This window comes from Neofelis nebulosa, chromosome 12, assembly GCF_028018385.1.
Source record: "Neofelis nebulosa isolate mNeoNeb1 chromosome 12, mNeoNeb1.pri, whole genome shotgun sequence".
Classification (NCBI taxonomy): domain Eukaryota; kingdom Metazoa; phylum Chordata; class Mammalia; order Carnivora; family Felidae; genus Neofelis; species Neofelis nebulosa.
This window is the reverse complement of record NC_080793.1, coordinates 13,975,222-13,998,546: the sequence shown is the minus strand read 5'-3', so window position 1 is coordinate 13,998,546 and position 23,325 is coordinate 13,975,222. Positions and strand designations below refer to the sequence as shown.

General features: G+C 57.0%; 1 protein-coding gene and 1 long non-coding RNA gene across 3 annotated transcripts in view; one reads left to right on the top strand and one right to left on the bottom strand.

The window, feature by feature from the left end:
• The first annotated feature begins 1,171 nt into the window (after positions 1–1,171).
• Positions 1,172–23,325, top strand: part of DAB2IP (DAB2 interacting protein) — a 188,226-nt gene continuing 166,072 nt past the window's right edge. Inside the window, exon 1 of one of the 2 annotated variants that reach the window (XM_058694278.1) lies at positions 1,172–1,281. In XM_058694278.1, the coding sequence (XP_058550261.1) occupies positions 1,242–1,281 (40 nt within the window). In that variant the 5' untranslated portion in view covers positions 1,172–1,241. Of the gene's footprint in view, positions 1,282–22,139; positions 22,258–23,325 lie in introns of those variants that run through there. The other variant, XM_058694276.1, reaches the window with a different exon arrangement.
• LOC131491399 (uncharacterized) lies at positions 6,890–23,213 on the bottom strand. Its single transcript, XR_009251427.1, has 3 exons — positions 22,760–23,213; positions 22,425–22,500; positions 6,890–16,622 (listed from the first exon to the last, which is right to left on the bottom strand). It is a non-coding gene; the product is annotated as an uncharacterized LOC131491399 (long non-coding RNA).

The following is a 23,325-nucleotide window of genomic DNA, read 5'->3' as shown; positions in this document are numbered from 1 at the left end:
CTGCCAGAGGGATCACGGAGTGGTGTGTGAGACGATGCAGGTAAATGCCCAGAACAGAGCTCTGCTCTGGTGGCTGCTCCGAGTGGGGTGCCCGGCGTTCCAGCTGGTCCTGCTGTGACAGGGGCCAGGGAGGCCTTTCTATAGGACAGCCTGGGATGTGTCGCTCCCACGGACCATCTTCAGGGGCAGGCCTGAGAGCGTCCTTGTGAGGCCCTGACTGACCCTCTCCCGACTCTCCCCGTCTGCCCTACCTCTCCTTCGGCCACTGCTGAAGTCCAACCACCCGGAACTCATGCGGGGGCACTAAACACGCCTCGAACCCTCTCGGCTCAAGGTTTCTGCACAGGCTGCTCCCTCCACCTGGCATACGTTTCCCTCGTTCCCGCCTTCACCTGACCGATTCCTATCATCCTCAGACGCCCATTCCTCCGGGAAGCCTGCCCTGACTACCTCCCACAGGCAGGTGAGGCACCCCCATTCCATGTTTCTGCGGCACTTCCCCCCACACCGCTTCGCAATGCCCCGCTTACCCGTGAGCTCCGTGAGGTGAGACCCTGCGCCTTGTTCCCCGCTGGAAACCCGGCTCCAGGCACGGTGTCTGGCGTGGAGTAGATGCTCAGGAAAAAGTTAATGACTAACTGAATGGATGGATGAGTCAATTCTGCACCCCCCACACTGCAGGAAATGTCTGTGGAACAGATTTGAGTGGGAGGTTCCAGCAGGGCCTGGGAGAAGCCCCTGGGGTTTGGGCGCTGGGCGGTGAACACAGGAGGCCCACCATCCATCCCCGCCCACGGGTGGGTCAGCCTGCCACCCCCCCCCCCCCCCCGCCCCACCACAGACCCTGGCCCCCCCGCCCCCTCCGAGCCAGCTTCCAGATGCTAAGCCCCAGCTCAGCCTTACCTCTTAGCTTTCCCGTCTGCACAGCCGGGCCAGATCCCCGCAGCCAGCGTCGCCGGCAGCCAGGCCAATCTTCCCGGCGTCTTCCTATTTTAGACATCTCGCTGCCTCGGTCCCTTCTAATGTTTCCAGCCCGGCTGCGGGGGGAGGAAAAAGAGGTTACTGCTACTTTAAATGTACTGTATGAAGGCGAGGGCTGGAGAGGGGCCTGCTTGCAGGAATACCCAGTCATCTAGTTGGAAAAACCGCCAGATGGAATACAAAAGGAGAAACCCAGACGCTCATGGAGACAGCCTTGGTTCATAAATCAGGTGGGGCCAGGGGCTGGGGGCCCATTCGCCATGGAGCCCGATTCCCTCCTGGACCAAGACGACTCCTACGGTAAGAAGGCTCTGGCCCCTGCAAAGTGGCAGAGTTGGGGATTCAACAGAGCTGCTCGGCACTTTTCTCTGCTTGCTGCAGGAATCCGAGTTGATGGGGGGAGGCTGTCAGGCGGCTGGGCACTGTCTGCTCTTGGGGCCTGGGGGTGGGCACGGGTGCCCGGGGTTAGAGGGGCACAGGGCTGGAGGGTTCCCCGGGGCAGAGCCGCGGGCAGCCCCTCAGATCTGGACATTAGCAGGGTCAGGGGAGGGAGAGGGACTTTGGGCTGCTTCTGTTGTGCTCTTGGCTGAGAAGGAAAGGAAGGAAGTTTGCAGCCCCCCTGCCTGCCTGCCTCGCTCCTGTCCCCAAGCCTGCCGGGTGCTGTGGGGAATTTAATTAGTGAGATCCTGCAGATAAATATAGATGGACCAGGCATCAGGAACGCACCCTGTAATTAAAGCCAGGCTGAAAGCGCGCCCCGCTTTACAGGGCCCCAGGGGCTACCACCAGGGAGCTGCCTTTGCCCCTGCTGCAGCCTCCGGGTGCCCGGAAACTCTGCGCAGATTGTTGAGGGGCAGTTGCCAGAGACGGGGGCCCTTGCTGAGAGCCTAGGAGGACTTGTAGGAATGGCTTGGCCGGGACAGGTTCTGCAGGCTTGGAGCCCCGGTGGGGGGGGCACAGGCAACTGAATCCCCTATTGCTCAGCCCAGCCAGGCTGCTATACCCTCGGCTGGCACGCCAGTGTGCTTTGGCTGTCTCTGGGCAACGTGCACATGAGGAAAGCAGGAAGGCAGGGGTGCCTGAGGGACCGTGGCAGGGTGTGAGGAGGAGGGGGCGGCGCAGCAGGTTTTAGGGTTCAGCTGGGAGAGGCCCTGTGGGCCTAGAGGGGGTGCAGTGGAGAAGTGGCCTCACCCCAGCTTGGATCAGCCTTTTGGGGTCCCGGGTCCCCCCGGGACCACAGTTCCTGCTGAGAAAACCGAGTTCTCCCTCTGGACCCCACTCCCACCCCCACCCCCACCCCAGCCAGGCCTGGCCTCCAACACACACTCAAGGCCAAATTTCCTTCTTCCTGCAGGAGCTCAGCTCTTTCCAGGGAGAGGGGCCCTTGGCCATGTTCGGAGCTGCAATCCTCCGGGGAGCTTGGAAAGGCCCAGCCCCCTGGCACATTTGGGCAGTCAGGTGGCCAGTGGACGCATGCTGGGTGACCCCAGTGTGCCAAGCTCTGGGTCAGGCTCAGGGGTTCGGAAATGAAGGGCTCAGGCTTAAGGAATAGTTCGTGCTTAGTGAATGGAGGGAGGAAAGAGGTGGGGGAGGGAGGGAGGGAAGCAGAGAGGCCTCTGTCCTGGATGAGCTCCCAGCCTCGAATGGGAGACAGATGAATGATATGAGGCTGGGTTCAGTGATGAGCGCCCCAGGGAAGGTTGGGGGGCAGGCAGTCTGAGACACGTGACAGGCCTACCGGCCCCCAGAGGTGCTCACCTGAAGCTTGGGTACAGCGATGCCTGGATGTTACTCCACGGAGGGCACAGACCTTTCTCTGGGGGATCAACCCACGGCCAAGCAAGGCTCCAAATGCCCCAGGACTCCATCTCCCTACCTGGAACTCTTGGCCCCGACTTGCTGTTTTCCTGGGTTTGCTAGCAGCAGCCTCCGGGCAGGGCAAGGCTGGTACCCTGGGAACGGAGACTGCTCGCCCCCTGCTTGAAGGTCCCCGTGCATAGTCAGCATGTGGTGTTCACCTGTTGTGGGAGCCTGTGGCCTTCTGAAGCTGGTCAGGCAGGAGGGCACCTAGGAGCCGAGAAGAAGAGGAAAGGGACAGAGGGAGCCTTAGGAAGGGGTCAGGCAGGGACGGAGCAGAGCCCAGGCTCTCCTCGGGGGTGGCCCCAGGCCCAGCCCAGAGGGGTCTGGCTCCAGCATGCCTGGGAGGGCCAGAGCTGAAGGGGTCTCCTGCCAGAGACCTGGTCCCGCCGGACCAGGCCGGCAAAGGAAAAACTGTGGCCTCAGAGTCACTTCCTCTCTGAGCCCTGCTTCTATGTCCATCCATTTAACAGAAGCCACTTTCAGGTCCTGTACTAAGTTTTGGGGTTGGAAAGACAAGTCACACCTCGTCTCTGCCTTCGTGACATTTCCAGGCTAGTCTGGGAGAGAGGAAAGTACTCTGATGGGGGAGGCCAGGGCACTGTGGAACCCCTAACCCTACACAAGGAGTCGAGGGAGGCTTCCTGGAGAAGATAACTCCTCCACCGAAGAAGTTGATGACTCTCTCCCTCGAGAAACCTTTCTTCACCCGGCTCCTGGGATAGACCACTCTCCTGATTTTCTCCCTCCTATTTCTCAGTCTCTTCTTCTGGCTCCTTTTCTTGGACCCTTCCTTATTCCTGCTGCCCACATGGTCCCTTGACCACGGTCTGCTGCTTCTGCCTCCCTGCGAGGTCTGACTCTTCCTCCCTCACCCACTCACTCTCGTACTGATCTGAACTTCCTCGCACTCACCGATTAGTTGTCAGCCCCAGGGCCTTTGCACATGCTGTTTCCTTTGCCTGGAACACTCTTCCTGTCATTCTTCACTAAGCTAACTCCTCCCCCTGCTCCTGTTCCCAGACTCAACTGAAAAGTCACCTCCCCAGAGATGCTTTCCCTAGACCATATTCCCCCAACCCATCCAATGACCTCTCACTCTTAGTTTCTCTTTTCCTTTATAGGGCCTGTTTCTATTTGTACTGTACATTATTATGTGTGCATGTGTGTGCGCTTAAACTCTACGTGTCCCCCGGTCCCTAAGTTCTCAGCTGTTATCCCCAGAGCATAGCTCTCTGTCTGGCGTGTAGCAAGCATCCAGCCAGTACTTGTTGAATGAGTGAGTGAACAAATTCAGTCGGCCCAGGCCAAGAGGTGAGGAAAGGCATTCCAGGCAGATGGACAGCAGGTGCAAAGGCATGGAAGCTGGAGAAACTTCTGAGGTTTCTGCCACATTTCCAGTGAGGGTGGTGCTTTGGGTCAGGGTTGACAAGCTGAGCTCCTTGGAGGACTCAGGAACTTCAGTGGGTATAGGGTTGGAAGGGGTGCGGCTGGAAGGGGAGCTCTGGGCCCCCCTCCATGCTTCAAGCCAAGCAAGAGTCTCTTCCACCTGGTGGATTTCCCAAGCTTTGATTCCATTCACCCGGTGCTCAAGGGCTGAAAGGAGTTTGGCCTTATCCCCTACCACTGACATGAATGTTCTGGAGGCTGGGGCCATACTGAGGGTGTCTTAGCAGACAGGGCTGAGCAGTGCCCAATCGGGTGGTCGGGTGGTCCTGAGGTGAGAGACCCTTCGAGCAAGGCCAGTGGGGGCTGACTCAGAGAAGTGCAGCTCAGAGAAACACTTCCTTCCCATCTTTCCAACGGCCGGGGAAGAAAACAGGAGGGAGGCCTGACCGTGGGGAGAGCAGGAAGCAAGCCTCAGAATGTAGAACATTCTTTCTTCGGATTCTCACAGAGTCCTGCCACTGCCCCGCTTTGCAGATGTGCAGATGTGGCCTCCCTGCCACGCACTGACGCACACCTTGGTCCTTCCCCAACACGGGCATGTTTTTATCGGCTGCTCACTAGCCTGACTCCCATTTAAGACCATGAGACCCTTGAGGGCAAGGGCTGTGTCTTTGCTTCGCTACTGCATCCACTGTATGAATGAAGAATGAGTGAGTGAATTAATGAATGAACAAGCGAAGAAGTGAATGAGTGAGTGTTGTCAGCTGCATCCTGACAGGCTGTCAGAGCCCTGACAGGCTCTGTGCCCCTCCTCCCCTTCTCTGGGCTGGTTTCCTTAGCTCATTCGCACTCCGCCGCCCCTGGATGTTCCAGCTCTGACCCTCTGAGGTTCTAGATCCGACTCGGCCCTTGGCACCCTCTTCCCTCCCTGTGGCCTGAGCCTCATCCTGGCTCCCTTTGTCATCAGGTGGCCTGGACCAGGTCCCTGCTCCTTGCTCAGCCTCAACTTCCTTGTCTGACAAATGGGCAGACTGGCCTGTGCCCTGCTTGCCTCCTTGGCTGTCTCAGGGCTCCAGCGGAGTGACAAGGTCAAACTCATGAGACTGGACGCCTGTTGGGGGGGGGGGGTCCGTGATTCATAGAGGGATGTGGGCTCAGATGGATGGCTAGGATCAGTGCTCCCAGAAGGGGCTGGTTGGTTTGGAAATCCTGGGGCTCAGGATTTCCAGCAAGGCATCTCAGAAGCTTCAGTTTCTTCCTGATGATCACCAGGAAGGACACCTGCCCCAGTTGGGGGGGGGGCAGCGCCGGAGGGGGGCGAATGGGGACGATTTTACAAACTTCCCAGTGTTGCAGGCATGAAAACCCGTGCTATTGTGTGCGTGTCTTGTCCAGGTGGCCCTTTATGCACTTTGTCTGCTTGAGTCCTCACGACAAACCCGCTGGGTTGCTGTTAGCTCCATTCTCCAGATGAGGAAACTGAGGCCGGGGGAAGTAAAGTGATGGCCAAGATCATACAGGGAGGTCAGTGCTTTGAACCCAGGCTGCTCCAGAGCCTGGAGCACTCTGAGAGCCGGGTCACTGAGCTGGAGCCGCCACCCAGGAGGCCCATCCGTTTCCCTGGGGGAAAATCCTGCCTCCTGGGGATGGGGTTGTTGAAACGGCTCTGGGGACCAGCCTGATGGGGCAGAAGCCACAGCCGGAGGCGATGTCAGCTCAGCTGGGAACAGGGAGCAGCAGCAGCAGCTGTGATCAAACAGGGTCAGTCTAAAGACAGGGCTATTTGGGGCTAGAAGCTGTCAGGGGTCTGACGTCACCACTCCCCGGCCCTTCCCGTGAGCGGAGGACCCGAGGTGTCATCCAATGGGTTTGCCTCAGCTGGTGACAAATAGACAATCACCATAAAATAACGGCTCTGTGCCCGGCCGTGTGCCTCACATTCATCACCTCGCTTCCCCTATCCACCACCCTGGGAGGTCGGTGTTACCATTCTTGTGTTAGGGACGAGCAAACGAGTTCAGAGAGGCTGAGTGACTCACCCAGGGTCACACAGCTAGTGAATGGCAGAGCTGAGAGTCAGGTAGCGGGCACTTGCTCTGAACCAGTGTCACCAGGCCCTTCTCTGAGGCCGTGTCTATGCGGGTGGATCGCGGGGGGAAGGGTACCTCTCAGGCCTGGCCTACCTCTCAAGGACAAGAGCCTGGGGCCTCCCCCTGGCTCGGCCGCTCAGCTACCTCGACAGGTCTTGGGCAAAGACCTGGGTCGTCAGCAAGCTGCAGTTTCCCTGTCTGTGAAACTGAAGTAATGATACCAGCCTAGCCTCCCTGGGGGTGGGGAAAGGATGCCAAACCCAGGTTCCTTCCATCTTGTTCTGGGTTTCTGCCCTGGGCTTGCTGGCAACTGAAAGAGCAGGAGAAGCCACACTCCCACCTGAGGCCTTTTCACAGGGGAAGGAGGGAGGCCAGAGAGGCAGAGTGGGGACGCCATTTACTGAGCACCTAGTATGTGCCAGCTGTGTGCTGTTTTCCCCATGGAGCCACTGGCTCCTCACAGAGGAAGGAACAACCCCACTGCTCAGATGAGACAATGGAGGCTTAGCAGGGCCCAAAGCCACCAGGGCCAGTGGAGGCACTCATAATTCAAACCCAGGACTCCAAGACTATTGTACTTTTTAAAAAAGTTTTTGTTTTTATTTTTGAGAGAGAGAGAGAGAGAGCACAAGCAGGGGAGGGGCAGGGAGAGAGGTTGGACAGAGCATCTGAAGTGGGCTCTGCGCTGACAGCCGAGAGCCCGATGCGGGGCTCAAACTCACTGACTGTGGGATCCTGACCTGAGCCGAAGTCGGATGGGTGCTCAACGACTGAGCCACCCAGATGCCCCCAAGACTACTATGCTTTTGTCCACCACTCTGGGCTGCTCCCCGAATACTCTGGCCCCCAATCCAAAACCCCTCTGGGTCCCAGGGAAGCCTCATTCTGGCTGGCCAGTCATGCCTGGGCCTCTGACCTTCCCCAGCTGGGCAGGTGGACAAGGGGTGGAGTACACACACACACACACGCACACACACACACACACACACACACACACACACACGCCTTCTTGCCCCATGGGACGCTGGGAAGAGGCTAAATCAGGAAGAATGGTCAATAAAGAAGAACAATGAGGATGGACGGGAGGGGCTTAAATCATTTATGTACCCACGCCTGAGCGGCCATACAAGAAGGCCAGGGAGTGGGGCCCAGGGAGGGGGATGCGGAGGGCAGCCCCTGTGTCTGGATCTGGGCCAGGCAGGGTCAGGAGAAAACTCAGGAAAAAGGAGCTGGCGTCCCCCGGGGAGAGAGGCTCCTGGTGGGAGAAGGTGGGGGGGGGCTCATTCGGGAGCTCTTATTGTTTAGAAAGCAAAGACACTCTCCCCTGTCCTCCCCTCCCACTCGTGGTGGGCCCCCTCCTGAGCTGCGCTGTGCTGAGTGCACAGACCTAGGCTTCCATCCCGGGCCGCTTGGCTCTCTGAGCCTTGACCTCCTCCTCCTCAGCGGGCTGGGGACAGTAGGAGTTTTGTGAGGACCACGCCAATACATCATTCCTTCTTAAGTTGTCCTGGATGGCCACTGCCTCGGGCTGACCCAGCCTGGGACTGCTGTGGTGTTTCCTTCTGCCGGCTGGATGTGCCCTGGGCGGCCGACACCACCCCAGGCCTCCTGAAGCCAGGGCTGTGTCCCTCCCAGCCGGGATTCCTCCCCAGAGGTCACTTCCAGAAGTCCAGGGAGGCTGGAGCAAGCAGAAAATGGCCCCAGCTGTGAGGAGGCCAAGGGAGAGGGTCTTTGGGGGGCCTCCTGCCCATCCTCCATTCCACGATGGGAAGATGGGGGCCAGAGAGAGAAAGAGCCAGAACTCCTCGAGATCCATTCTACCTCCTACGTGGTCCTGAGACCTGCCTTAGCTCCAGCTCCCAGCCCCCACCTGAGGCCAGGCCCCACCTTGGACTCTTAGAAGGGCTGCCTCACCCCCTCCGGGCTCTCTCCAACTCAACAGGTGTCCCAGACTCATCTTCCTCTGTGTAGCCAAGGGGACCACTCACCGGCATCTTAAAGTCCCCCAGGGCACCCGCTACAACAGATAAAGTGTAAACTCATTCACATGGCCTCCAGGCAGTGCCGGCCTGAGCCCAGGATGGTGTGACTGCCCCATTGGCATGGGCATGAATTAATCCCTGCCTCGAATGTGCTGTCTTTCTCTTCCTCCCTCACTTCGCACTTGCTGTGCTGCCTGCCTGGACCACCCTTCCATCACACCTCTCCCTATTACTTCTGCCCCAGCCTGGCCACTCCTGCTCATCCTGGGTCTCAGCTCTGATGTCGCCTCCTCCAGGAAGCCTTCCCCGACTACTGACTACCTCGTTTGAGCCCATGGGCACCCTGGGCCTCCTGCTGTCCCGCCACACACTGATGAGTATAGTCCATTGGCTTCCCTGCCTGTCTCCGCCTCTGGGCTGTGAGCTGTTCCACCAGCCAGACCGGAAACTTGGAGGCTGAAGGGGGTGGGGTGAAGAAAGAGGTCAGGATGACTTGGCCTCTGGCCTGTGTGGCAGGAATGTTGGTGTGGGGGCATGTGGGCGGAAAAGCAGATTCTGGGGAGTAGGGGGATTGATGTCCTGGGCTTGCTGTGTCTGTAAAGCCTACGGGCCATCGGTGAGTTTTCTATAGAAGAGTCTATGACGGTCCTTCCAGACCTGACCTCTGGAGAGGCCCCAGCTCCAGGGTGGAGGACAGAAGCATCTAGGGTCTTCCCAGCTGTGTAAGGACCACTCCTTTCCCTAGGTTTTGTGGAGCCTTCACTCAACTGCCCAGCCAAGTCCTGCCACCTCCTCCAGGAAGGCAGCCCTGATCAGCCTGGCTATGGCTGCTCTATTTTCTCCTCGACTGTACCCTCTTGGCCATTACCTCATCTAGTCTTAAGGCATCTCATGAGCTATGTCTTGGAAGTCTTCAAGGTGGGGCCACATCCCTCTGTCTCTTGAAGCCTCCACATTGTCCTGTACAGGGATCCCCCGCCAACACAGACACACATGGAAAAAAGCCATGCGGCCCGGGAGCCCCGCCCCTCCCTGGATAGAGCTGGTTCCCAGCAGTCTCAGCCAGCGGGATTCTAGGGAAAACCAAACAGAAGCCTTGAGAGGCTTTGGGTCAGGCTGACTCAGGCGAGCAGAGGGGAGAGGCAGGCGAAGGGAGGGGTTCATTTTTGTCCAATCCAGAAGCATGTGCCGGATGGCTGGATCCTCATAACCCCCGGCCAGAGGCACTCTAGCCAGTGACCTACATCCTGGCGTGCCTGCGTGTGTGTGTGTGTGTGTGTGCACATGAATGCATGTTGAGGGCATGAGCCTGTGTGAGTAGGACGGTGTACATGTGAGTGGGTCTCCATCTTGGCTGGCCGTGTCTGCAAAAGCCCATGAGTGAACTTGTGAGCCCGTGGGGGTCCCACATGCCCCCCCTGTAGAGTTTCCACCCACTCTGCACCAGAACCAGTGGGTCTGGGCTCCAGAAAAGCCGGCTCAAGGCTGCACAGTTCCCTGAAGTGGCAGCTGGGGTGCCTTTCTGCCAGCCCCCACCCCCACCTCTGCCCTGGACTCTTTCTCCCTTGACCCAAATCTCAGATAAACAGCCTCACTTGCTTTTGCTAATGATGGGGTAGAAGGCAGCTGCTAGGAGCAGCGGCAGTGGAGGGAGGGGAACCGCTGTGTGAGGCTGAACCACGAGGTAGACAGAGAGGTCAGGAGGGAGGGTGCGTGGCTGCGCTCTGGCCTCCCAAAGCTGAAGAGGGGGGTTGCATTCAGGGCCTCCCTAAGGGGCCCTCTGGGGGGCTGCTTTCCCTCCAGGTATCTTCCCAGAGTTGGGGATGGGGACGGATAGAGAGGTGAGGCCCATCCTTGACCCAGTGGCCATGCCAACTCCATGGCCCGGAAGCCAGGGTGCACGGGAGGGTGCCTACTCAGAGAGCCTTTAACTTTGCCTTTCGCCAGCTCTGTGGAGGGTGAGTAGGGTAGCTGTGTGCTCTCATCTGGGGTTCTTCCCCCAGACTGAGCCTCGGATAGCTTGGAGGGGATGGACAGGGCCCCCCCCCCCAATCTCTCTCTCTTGCTCTGTTTCTCTCTGTCTCATTCTGTCTCTCACTGTCTCTTTCCATCTCTCTGTCTTTCACTGTCCCTCTGTCTCTTTCTGTCTCTCTGCCCCCTATAGTGATTCTAAGGGGCAGCTACTGGAATTGGAGGAAGAGGGTACTGGAGCCTGGGGGGCCCATGTTTGATCTATCTATCCATGTATCTATGTATCTGTGTATCTATGTATCTATCTATCCTTGAAGTTGAAATACAATGTTATATCAGTTTCAGGTACGCATGATAGTGGTTGACAATCACATACATTACGAAATGTACTTTTGTGAGCGAACTTACCATCTGTCACCAAACAAAATAATTACAACATTATTGACTCTATTCCCCACGCTATGCTTTTCATCCCTGTGACTTAGGTATTTTATAACCGGAGGTCTGCCCCTCTGAATCCCCTCTACCTATTTGGCCCATCCCCGCCCCCTGCCAACCATCAGTTTTTTCTCTGTGTTTAAGAGTCTGTTTCTGTGCTTCCCCCCCCCCCATAATCCCTAAGACCCCCAATCTACACTTCTGTGCAACAGAGTGTCCCCTCCTCTGAGCCAGGTCAGCTAAGTCCGGGTGGCTGCCCACCTGTGGGAGGTCACAGTCCCAGCAGGAGACGCTGAGCCTGGGAAGGGACTGAGAAGCTGAGAGGGGAGCCAAGAAGGCCGGTTGGGCTCCTGGCCACTCACCCAGTCCTGCTCAGCTGGTTTGCAGTGCTGAGGCTCCAGAGGTCTCCGTTCCCCAAAGTCCCTGCAAGCTCAGCTTCTAGGGAGAAGTAGGAGGGCAGGAGTAGGTGGCTGTCCATCTGAAATTGGCCAGGAAGGGCAGTGCATCTTGACAAGATAAGCCAGCCAGACAGGGAACAAAGACAGGGACGGGACACCGCACAGCACATGGAACTCTCTGGAAAACCCATTTTACAAAGGAGGCAGCTGAGGCACAGAGACGTTTGGTGATTAACCTCTGGTCAAATTACTAGGAAGCAGCCAAGTCAGGATTCGAACCTTGGCCTGCTAACTCCAAAGCCCGCATGGGTCCCACCATGTGCCTACACAGAGTGCCCCGTATCCCCAGCGTTCCAGGGAGAAGCAGGAGGGGCTGTCTCCACCTGCCTGTCCCACCCATTACGTAGATGTGCCGGCTGAGACTTGGGAGGGCCAAAGCCATCAGGTGAAGGGAGGAATCAGGGCACCATGCAGTCAGAGCCAGCTTCTGGGAGAGGCAGCTGGCGAGGGCAGCAGGGGAGAGCCCCCACAGGTAGAGGGGGTGGAGAGAAATGAGATTTAGGTAAGTGGAGGGCAGCAGGGAGCGCACCTCAGCAGGAGAAACAGCAGAAGCAAAGGGACTGAGGTGGGAATGAGCTTCTAGAGGGTTTGACCGGAAGCCTGGGAGTGACTGCTGGGAAGGCTGGGGGCGGGCGGGGGAGGGGGATGAGTGAAGACGTGGTGGGGGGAGCTTTACCCTCAGGTAGGACCTTCAGCCTTGGCACTATTGACATTTAGGGCCAGACAACTCTGTCCGGCCGGCTGTCCTGCCCCTCCCCCAGCCCAAGTGGTGCCAATCAAAACTGTCTCCGGCCATTGAAAAATGTTCCCTGCGGGATAAAATCGCCCCTGGTTAAGGATGACGTCCCGCAGTAAGCAGGAGCCCTGGAAGGGATTTGAGCAGGGGAGGGGCAGGGTCCAAAATGTAGCCAGCAATCGCCTGCACTCCTGCCCCTGGTCCCTGCCCCTCAGTGCCCACCTCGTCCTGCAGCCGCCCCAGGCTAAGTGAGTGTGGATGCCCACTGGATGCCAACGCAGATGCCCAGCTGAGTGGTGGGACAAAAGGGCTTGTGTTTGGGGATGGAACCTCCCCCTCCCCCACCGCAGCATGGGGGGTGGGAAGGCAGTGATCCGAGAGCCAAGAGGGGCTGCAAGGCTGGGGCAGGGGCTGTCAGAGCCCAGAGTTGGATAGAAAGGACTAGAAGGGGGTGGGGAAGCTAACCTTCTGCTTGAGTTCCTGTTCACAAACAGAGGGCCTAAAATCAAAGCATCCCAGCCAATCTGCATGGACTTTCCAACTCATTCTGACCCCATGGTCCTGGGGGTGAAGGGGTCAAGGGCTGCATTCCAAGCTGGGGCCAGGCCAAGGTGGGAACAGCCGGCCGCCCAAAGCCCCTATTCTCTTCTGTGCACAGGATATGTCTCAGAGGGAAACAAGGCCACATGGAGGATGTTGAGGGAAGGTAAGGGCAGGGGAGGGGGTGGTGACAAGGGGAAGGAAAGCCCCACTTTCACAGTCTCCCCCCCCCTCCCCCCTGCCCCAAACGAGTGTGCAGCCAGATGAGCTTCTGAAATGTGCACTGATCTCCGCATCGCTCCTGGCTCCCCACGACCCTCAGGACCAGCCCACAGCCCTGGGACAGCCTTTCGAGGGTGCTGGTCTCACTCCACCTGCCACACGCCCCCCGCCCCCCCCCCCCCCCCACCAAGTCCACACTTCAGCCACACCCAGGGACTGACAGCCTCTCCAGGCCTCTCTTCTGAGCCTGGGGCGCCCACATCCTCCCACCTGCAGTGTCCCCGAACTGGGCTAACTCCCACACATGCGTCGGTGCCCTTTGGTGACCCATGCCTCCAGGAGGCGGTCCCAGCTCCTGCGATTGCTAGTGCTGATTGCTCCAGGACGCAGCTGTCTTTGTGTGTGAAGCCTCCGTCCTGGGGCCGCACCCCCTGCAGCCGTAGGCCCGGCAAAGAAAGCTGAGCATTTTAGAAGGAAGGAGAGAGAGGGAGGGATGAAAAACATGTTTTTAGAGAAGGGAGAAGACAAGAGAGAGACAACGCATAGGCAGCAGTGGGAGGGGACTAGCCTCTCCTCACGGTCACCAGTGAGTGTGCCCGGCAGGCTGACCCCACGGGCCTGTGCGGACAGGCGGATATCATTTCTTTGCGCTCACGCTCCCGGACAGCTCAGCGCCCCAGAGGCAGGGCCTTGGGCACAACCTGGCCTTGCTGCCATGCCCCTCCTGAGTTTGGCCCTGGGTGCCCCTATCAAGGCAGGACAGATGTTCAGGGGGACGGGGACACCCAGGGAGGGACTTAGCTGACCACCTGCACTGCGGGTATTGTCAGCCATCAGTGGAGCTCAGATTCCGTAGTCCTAAGAACCTCAAGAGTCAACAGACTCTGGCCAGGCCAGGGGTTTTCCAACTGTTGGAAGAATCCGGGGGGTCCCAATAAGATGCCAAAATAAGAGAGAACCCCCTCTTCCCCGAACACAGCTCCACTCAGAGCAGCCGGCTTTCATCTGACGTGAATACCGGGCTTGCGTAAAATTTTTCGTTTGAAACGAGGGTTCGGGAGCTCCATCGGTTTGAAAAGAACCCACCTCCTCAAATAGATGGGGAGGCCAAGGCCGAGGGAGGAATGGAATGGCAGAGCCACGTCAGCCTCCTGGCCCTTCCTGCTGGAACCCACACCTCTCTGCTGAAAGCATGAATGTGATTGAAGAATAGGAGTCTGGAAGCAGGTTTGGTCTGATAACACCGAATGGCGGCAAAGGACACTGGTTGCTGGGGTGAGGGGGGTGGATGGGACAGAGGAACTGCTCCAGAGTGGGAAGGGAAAAGCTGAGCTGGGTGGCTGGTCACCGTGCCCGTGGTTCACTTGCACTCGGCCCGGCCCATTTCCAAAGCTGTTCAAAGACGCTACACAGCCTTCCTGGCTTCAGCTAGAGTAGCAGCAGATAGAGAATCAGAATCTCAGGGGCCAAGCCTCAACTCCTCCATTTACTCACCTGACCTGGGCCAGCTTAACCTCCTCTTGAGACTCAGTTTCTTCCTCGAGAAAATGGGACTAACGATACTCCCATATCAGAGTTGTTGTGAGGGGTACATGAGAACACAGAGTAGGGGCTGAACAGGTCCTGGTGGGCTCAGGGTCCTTCCTTGTACATGAACTTGAGGGAGCTCACAATCTAAGGATCAAACCCCAGCTACGCCCCTTACTAACTGTGTGACTTGAGGCAAGTGTCGTAACCTCCCTGCCTCGGCTTTCGCATCTGTAAAATAGGGATAACAGTCGCACGCACCTGCCTGATGGGAAGTAATGAGTTAATAAGCATAAAGTACCTAGAATGGGGCCGCCTAAGTGTTTGTTATCAATCTTTGATTTCAAATAACAGCAGAGACTAGGTCTTGCAGAGGAGAGAGCCCAGAATGGGATAAAAGAATGAATGAGGGAATGAATGAATGCAAGAAAAATGAGGGTTCTCCCAGGGAATGTCTTGCGGTCCTCACCCATTAGTGGTGCCTTCCCGCGGCTGCCCTTGGCTGGGACCACCCTGCCACCTGCTCCCTGTGGCTCGACCCCCTGCATTTTTCTGCAAACACACAAGGAGTAGGATTCCATTTCGCCCCGAGATGACTTTGGGTGATAAAGAAGTAACTTCAGCCTCTTTGAATTGAATCTTCTCTCCAGAACGTGTAACAAACCTGGAAATTGGAATTGCCCTGGAGCTGATTATTCTGGGAGGGCACCTCCTGGCATTAAAACTAAATTAGATCAAGGTACCTCTGTTATTAGCAAAATAATTCCCCACGATTACAGAATGCAGCCATGAATCCTGATGGCAGATGAACTTCAGGTGACTTACTTGAGACAAATAACTGTGCAAAAATCACAGGCTCATCTAATCGCTTCTCTGTAGCGTTGCAGTCAGGTAATTATGCTAATGGTTATAAGAAATCACCTTTTGTGGTCTGGGATTGGGAGGGCTTGAGACAGAAATGTGTGTGGCAGATATTACCTGCTTCGAGCAGGAGAGGCCGGGCGCCATGTTTGATTCTAAAATGGGCCATTTCTGGGGAGCTGGTTTGGTCCCTTGTCAACTGGGGGAGAAACCTGTTATGCAGTCAGGAGAGCAGTGGCTTCATTATTCATCTCTTTTCAGATCATCTTAATATAGGAAATTGAATTTGTCTAAGTTCCACTGTTGAGCATGGCAATTCCAAGAAGCAAATTAAACTACAAAAGCTCAGGACCTTTGAGTCGGTTCCATTCAGCGAACCTGTATTTGTGCCCGCTGGGTGCCCGGCACTGATCTAGGCACGCGCAGGGGGCACGTGCCCACATTTCAGACGGTGCCTGGTGCTCTCTGAACATGGTCTCTCGTCCCCTTAGCAACCTGACAGAGGTGGTATTGTCCCCATTTTAGAGACACAGGAAGCGGAGGCTCAGAGATGTGAAATGACTTGCCCAAGGGGCGGCTGCTACTGATTGATGGAGAGGATTATGTCTATTCTCCCAGAGAAATCTAGGAGGCCTCCTGGAGGAGTGGACCTGGGGAGGGCATGGTAGGGTAGTGGAGGAAACAGTGGGGCAAAAACGCAGAGGCAGGAGATTAAAGCAGGGGCAGGTTCAAGGATGGGAGATGGGGTTGGAAGAGTGCCCGAGGATCAGACAATAGAGACCTCAAATGACAACCAAGGGTTTGGATAATGGGAGGGATACAGTGGAATCTGAGCGGGACCTGGGCTACAGTCTGGGCGGTCCACTCGTGGGCAGCTGGCAGGAACAGGGTCAGAAGGTGATGAAGGATGATAATGGATGATTTTTTGGTATAAGTATGTCCCCAGTGTTGCATAAGACAGACTTACGCTAAAAAATTATTCGTCGTTTATATGAAATTCACACTTAATTGGGCATCTTGGATTTCATCTGGCAATCCTAGCCCAGCTGGCTTCCGGTTACTAGCTGTTTCCTCTGCCTGATACGACTTTCCCTGATGGGCACACCTCCTGGCCAACTCCTATCCACTCTTTGAAGCCCTGAATTCCTCACTACTGCTGTGGCAACATTTATCACCCACTATGATCATTAATTTCTTATGTAATTCTAATATCTATCTAATAGCTGTCCCTCCTCTGAGCAGCCAACGTCACTTGCAGCCGCATAGGAAAAAAAAAAAAAAGTTAAGGCCATGCCTCACTCCATTTCCGGACCCCATTCCCACCCCAGATTGCCTCCAATTTCTGCTTCTGTCTCAGGATGAGCCAGCCTCGCTGCCCCTCCTGAGATCTCGCCTGCTTCCATGAATATCACTCACCTCTCCCCCTCTCCTGGGTCATTCCCGTCAGCGGGACGCACAGCAAGGGCCTCCCGCGCTCCCTGTCACAGGCTGGGCTTTCTGGGAGGCAGGCTCTGAGACGTATTCTCTCTCGTGCAGGGGGTTTTTCAGGGACTGTTCCAGGGCTCAGCGCCTGTAGGCGGGAAGGGCAGGAAGCCAGACTAGGCAGAAGAAGTTGACCTGTCAGGTAGTCACAGTGTTGGCCTCTGCCCACACCACGTGGGGTCCGGGAAGGGCCCGGAGCAGGGAAGGCCCTTCAGAGTTGTCCTGAACCCTGATCTGGGTTGCACATGACAGCATCCACCCCTCCCCCCACCCCAGAACATTCCAAGCTCCTGGGTGTGGCATTGAGGGCCCCTCATGCCCCAGCCCTGCCTCCCTTTCCTACCTCCTCTCTCACAGCTGCTTGCTTGGAACTCCCTGAGCACACTGGGCGGCCTCACACTGCCATACTTTTGCCTGGACTGTTCCCCCTTCCCCTGGCTGATTCTCTCTGCTCCTTTAAGACACACTCAGAGGCCATCTCCTTAAAAGCCTTTCCCGGGGGTGCCTGGGTGGCTCAGTTGGCTCCGGGCGCGATCTCACAGTTTGTGGGTTCGAGCCCCGCGTCGGACTCTGTGCTGACAGCTCAGAGCCTGGAGCCTGCTTCGGATTCTGTGTGTGTGTCTCTCTCTCTGCCCCTCCCCGGCTTTTGCTCTGTCTCCCTCTGTCTCTCAAAAATAAATAAAACGTTAAAAAGTCTTTCCTGGAGCCACCACCACTCAGGGCCAGCAGCCCAGCCTGCGGTGCCAGGGCTCCCGGGGCCACCCACCCACCTCCGTCATGAGCACTCTGGGGGCTCCTCCCATGTGGGCCCCGGGGTCCGTGCACAGGGGAGCTGATCCGTGCACAGTGGTGGCGTTGACTTCTCTTCCCAGCAGTTGACCCTGACTTGGGCACTTGGGGAATTCACGGAGGGCAGGGGTGGAAGGAAAGCTTCCAGGCTGACTAAACCGGGCATGGCTGTGCCCCTCGGAACAGGGTCACCCTGGGAACCAGAGCCATCCTCCACTTCAGGGTCACGGATGTGTGGTCCACTCTGTCTAACTCCGGGTGCATTTTCTGGCGGTGGTGAGGTTTACACATCTCTGCTGTTCGTCCTCTGTGACCCTCACTGCCCCGCTCGCACATCCAGGCTTCCCTTTGTTGCCTCCTCTCCCTCCGTTCACGGCACCCTTGCCCCGGGTTCCTGCCAGCCTGGGTCCTCATCACATGATGTCTCCGTCGATGTCATTTTGAATCTCACCGCCATCATCAGGTGAGATAAAGTCAGAGAAATGTCCTTCCGTTTCCAACCGGGAGGCCATCGGTGACCTCCCTGAGGAGCACTGAGATGGCAGAACTTACCCTGGGCAGCGTTCCGCCTTGCGTGGCCATTTGCATAGGACAAAGTGCCAACAGTAGCCTGTGTCACCGGGATAATATGACATTGTCCAGTGAGATCTGGATCAAAGAGGATCGGCTCATTAGTTCAGAAAATCTCACCTGAACCCGTGAAGCACACGGTGTTGTTCTTTCCCAGTGACCACACAGCCCTGTGGACTCTGTGTATTTGTTTGCTCGCACAACATGTAACACTGGCCAATTCATCTTCTGGAGTGTGGACCATCAGCAATTTGCCATCCTGTATGTCGCCTTGATGGAAGCTCCCGACGAGTGGACATATGTGGATTTTGCATATATAGTGCCGACAACGCATTTGGTAAAGCGCCTGAGACGCGTCCCCGGGGAGGGTGCCGCAGGCTCTGTCGCCCCTACAGATGGAAGCTGGCGAGGGAGAGACAGGTCCAGATTGAGATCCCTGGGCTACGTGCGAGAACAGATTGGAGGGGGCCGGAGTGGACGTGGGGAGACAGGGAGGAGGGTCTCTGGTTCTGAAATGCTGTGCGGCCCCTCACCCAGGGGTAACACAAAGGACAGGAGGAAACACAAACACCCAGGAGGTAACACAAAGGACATCCCCCAACATCAGGAACACTCACTCGGGGCACACTTCTGCCCCTCCCACCACCTGGGCCAACTTCCAGGTGCCTGTGTTTGTGCAGAGCTGGAGAACACTCCTTGGCGGTTTCTTCCCCCGCCTCCTTCTTTCATGGGAAGCCAACTGGGTCCCTTCCACCTTCCCCCGCAAACATCCTCCTCTTGGCCAATATTCACATAATTGCTACCTGTTCCCCAAATGGGGTCACGCGTTTTGCCTCTATTATCTCACCGAATCTTCGTGAGAACCCTTTGCAATAAGCCCTAATCACATCGTAGTTGTGCAGACACAGAAACCAAGGCTCAGAGGAGCCTCGATGTGAACCCAGGTGTCTCTGACCCCAACGGTCACATGACCTCCCAAGAACACTGCAGTGAAGACAGTCAGTCGGCACAGTGGGATCGCTTTCTTTTTGAGGGCTTGGCATGACCCTTTCTCGTTTCTGAGTGTTTGGGTCCACTCGCCCCCTTTGTTCCTTCATGCAACCTTCCCGAGGCGAGGTCTTATGCAGGTGACAAGGTTCGTGACCTGGAGGGGCTCCCAGTCTGCCCGGGGAGGAGACAGATCCACAACCAGGTGCAATAATCCACAATGCGATAGACCCGGACGGGGGTGGGTGGATGCTATGAGAAGCCTCTGCCTGGGAGAGTGGATGAGGCTGTCCACGGGCTGAAATGCCAGCGCTGGACGGTAACAGAAGCGGTGGGCGGGGGGTAGGGGCGGGCACTCCAGGAAGAGTAAACAGTTTGTGCAAAGGCATGAGGGCATGCCAGAGGTTGAGGGGCTTGGGAGGATCCTGGGGGAGTCCGAGGAGCAGGCTAGTCACGTTCTCGAGTTTTACAGAGCACTTCACCATGAGTCATGCTTTTGTGCCGAGCGCTTCGCAGACGTGATGGCCACATTATTTAAATCCGGAAAGTGGAGTTCAGAGCAGGACTGCATTTGATGTGGATTTTATATTTTGTACACAAAGGTTATGAAGAGGGGCGCCTGGATGGCTCAGTGGGTTCAGCGCCCGGCTCTTGATCTCAGCTCAGGTCATGATCTCGCAGTTCGTGAGTTCAAGCCCCACGTCAGGCTCTGCACTGATGGTGCAGAGCCTGCTTGGGATTCTCTCTCTCTCTCTGTCCCTCTCTGCCCCTTCCTCATTCTCTCTCTCTCTCTCACACACACAAAATAAATAAACATTAAATTTTTTTTTATTTTTTTATTTTTATTTATTTTTTTTTAATTTTTTTTTTAACGTTTATTTATTTTTGAGACAGAGAGAGACAGAGCATGAACGGGGGAGGGACAGAGAGAGAGGGAGACACAGAATCCGAAACAGGCTCCAGGCTCTGAGCCGTCAGCACGGAGCCCGACGTGGGGCTCGAACCCACAAGCCATGAGATCATGACCTGAGCCGAAGTCGGCTGCTCAACCGACTGAGCCACCCAGGCGTCCCTAAAATTTTTTTTAAAAAGAGGTTTTAAATAAAAGGTCACAAAGGGTAAAACAAACACCTAAGTACCTTGACCCAGGTCAAGAAATGAAACCTTAACCAATATGGATGAAGCCCCTTCCCACCATCCTTCACATCTCCCTCTCCCCGCCCCGAGGCAAACACTTCACTAAATGGTGTATTTATCATTCTTCTGAATTTCTTCGTACTTTTACCCAAACTGGGCATTCCTGGAAATATATGGCATCGTTTTGTTTCTCACGTTTTAAAAATCTCCAGGAATGATCTCATCCAATGTGATCTTCTGGAACTTGCTCCCCATCCCCCAACCTAGGATTCATAAGGAACCTCCATTCGTTTTTCACTACCGTATAAAACTTCACTGACTGATCCACCCTTTGTTTATACCTTCTTCCGCTGATGGACACCGAGGCTGCTTCCGATTCTTTATAAGGATTACACACTGTGGCGATGAGCAAGCCCCAGGTTTATCCTAGAAGCCAAGTTCTCCGGGTCACCGGGGTATATTACACATCTTCAACATTTCCGGATGCCGTCAAATTGTTTTCCAGGGTGGTGGCCCCCATTTCCCCTTCTCCCAGCCGTGCGTGAGAATTCCCTGTGTGCAACAGCTTCATCAACCCTCTGCCCTCCTACCTCTTTGCTCTCTGCTGATCTCAGGGGTGTGCAATGCCGCTTCCCCGGGGTCTTATCTTGCATTTCCCTGATTAAGAGGGAGGTTCTCTGCGAATTCATGTTTCCTGGCCATGCACGGTTTCCCTTCTTCAAATTGCCTGTTCCTATGTCTTGCTCAACTTTCTCTTGTTTCTTTTGAGAATCGATTTGTAGAAGATCTTTGTAGGTTTTGGATACTGTGTCCCAGGAGTTTTATACTTTAACGAAGTGTATCAATCTTTTCCTTGATGGTTTGTGCTTTTGGGGTCTTTAAGAAATCTTTCCCTATTACACAGGTTCTTTGTGTTTAAGTCTTGAATCCACCTGGGATTGATTTTCTTAATGCATGGCGTGAGGTAGGGACTCCCCCTCGTTTTTTCCCTCACATGGACATCCAGTCCCTCTGAAGAGTTCACCCTTTTCCCAGGGACTTGTGACACCACTTTTGCCACATGTCAAGTTTCCATACACGTGTCGGTCTATTTGTGCAGCCTCCGTTCTAGTCCACTGGCCTATTCATCTATAAATGCATTGCTTTATCACTCATTACATGAACATGCCCACCAGGCTTTTTTTTTTTTTTTTTTTTTTTTTTGCAAAGACTTTCTTTCTCACATGCTGTCTCTTGGGCTGCTAAGACTCCCTTATGCAGAAAGGAAACTGAGGCACAGAGGTGAGAAGACTTGCCAAGTTCACACAACCGGAAGATGTTGGATTAGGGCTTCTGTGGGATTCTGAAGCCACCCTGTCCATCTACCCCATATAGCCCAGGCTCGGAGGGCCTCTACCTGACCCTCTGGCTCATCTCATACAGGATTTTTCACTCTTCCTTCTTTCAACAGGTAGCTCCCGAGTCATGTGAGTGTGCCAGCTTCTGAAGATGTTGGGACTCAGATCTCATTTCTGGCGGGGGAGGGGGGCCTCTCCCCAGTGCTGGAGACCAGTAGGAAGGGTGGGACCCTAGGTGGACATTTTATGGGAAGTGGGCTGAAGCCTGGGGGACAGCAGGAGGAAGGCAGGTGGAGTTTCAGAGTCAATTTAGAGAGCCCCATGCGGGGCGCGCACTTGGGGCCCAGGGCTGCCTTCAGAGAGACGCCGGCTTCCCCGGGGGGAATTAGAGGCGTTCCCCCCCCCCCCCCTACGGCCACCCCTCCCGCCCTCCCCCCTCGAGAGGCAGGAATGTGAAGGATCAGCTTTCAGCAGAGCTGCGGCTGCCTTTCCGGGGAGCTCCTGGTGCAGGCCCTTCCCGAGCGGCCGAATTAACTGGTTCTGTCTGTCCAACTGGGAGAACAGCTCCGGCTAAAAATAGCGCCCTGCCCCGCGCTGCTGGCCCGGAGCCGGGGCCGCGACTGTGGGAGTCCCGGGCCGCGACAGTCCGAGGAACCAGGGGAGCCCCGGACGCCCCACCCCGGGCCTGGCCCAGTCCCGCCCCCGAGGCCGCGGAGGAAGCCGCGGGCACGGTGCCGTCCCCACAGGTGCCGTGGAGGGTGGCAGGCCAGCGGGCCGAGGAGCGGCCGAGGCCGTCCGGGATGGGAGCCGGCGGCGGGGCCTCCCGCGCGCTCGCCTGGGCCTCCCTGCCCCTGCTGGGGCCTCCGGCCGGCGCGCTCTGCGAGGACCCGCTCTGCTGCCGAGGTAAGGCAGGGCCGGCGGCGGGCGTGCCCCCGCTCTTCCCGGACACTTGACGGGGGCCTCCTTCTCCTTCCCCACCCCGGGTCCGCGGCGGGGGGCGAGCGAGGGAGAGAGGCCAGGCATCCGCGCCAGGCTCCCGGAGTGAAGCCAGGCGCTCTCTGCAAACTCACCTTTAGTTTGAAAAAGTCGCAGTCCGGCCACCACGTCTGAGAAGCGTTCGCTTCCCTTCGGCCTCAGTCTTCCTGTCTGGAAAATGGGAACAACAAAATCGCCAAGCTTTAGTGTTCGCTGTGACCCCGAGAGAAGTTGGGGGAACCCGTTGCCGCGGATCGCAAGCGTTCTGGAGAAGTTGGCCCGAATCCAGATGGGGTTCTGGAGAGTTTCTGTTGGTGGGAGGCCGCAAGGGCCTTCCCCGGGACCTTCCCTCACCTGCCATCCGGTCCCAGAGCTTTGCACCCGCATCAGCCCCGCGGCCCCCGGAGGTCGGGGATCCAGGCAAGCTCACCGCGAAGTGTAAGGGGCCCGAGGACGCGCGCGAATCCTTGTGGGAGAGGAGGGTGTTGAGTAGAAGAGGGGTGGGCAGAGTCGCGGTGCAGTCCTCAGACCTGTACCCCCCCCCAGCCCCCAGCCCGAAGCCGGCATTTTGTCTTTGACGTCCCGGGGGCTGGGGAAGGAGCGCAGCCCGGCCGCACGGAGGGCCTCGGCGGGCTGGCTGAGACGGCCGGCTGGGACCGGGAAGGGGAGGGAGGGGAGCATGTGGCCCGGCCTGGATCCCGGGTCCGAGAGCGGACAGGGGGCGTGTGCCGAGAGCCGAGGGGACCGGACTTGCTCAGTCTGGAAGGCTGGCCGGGGCGGGGTGGCAGGAGTGGGGTCGATTGGCCAAACAGGTGCGCCCCCGCCCCGCCCCTCCCCGCCTCCGCCGGGTCCCGGCCCGGCGGGCGGAGCTGCGGGTGGCGGGGCCTGCGATTGGCGGGGCTGGGCCGGCCGGGTGGCCGGGGGAGCCCGGGAGCCCTGGAGCCCGAGCAGCGCGGCACAGGCGGAGGCGCGGAGCCGGCCGGAGCGCGCTCCTGC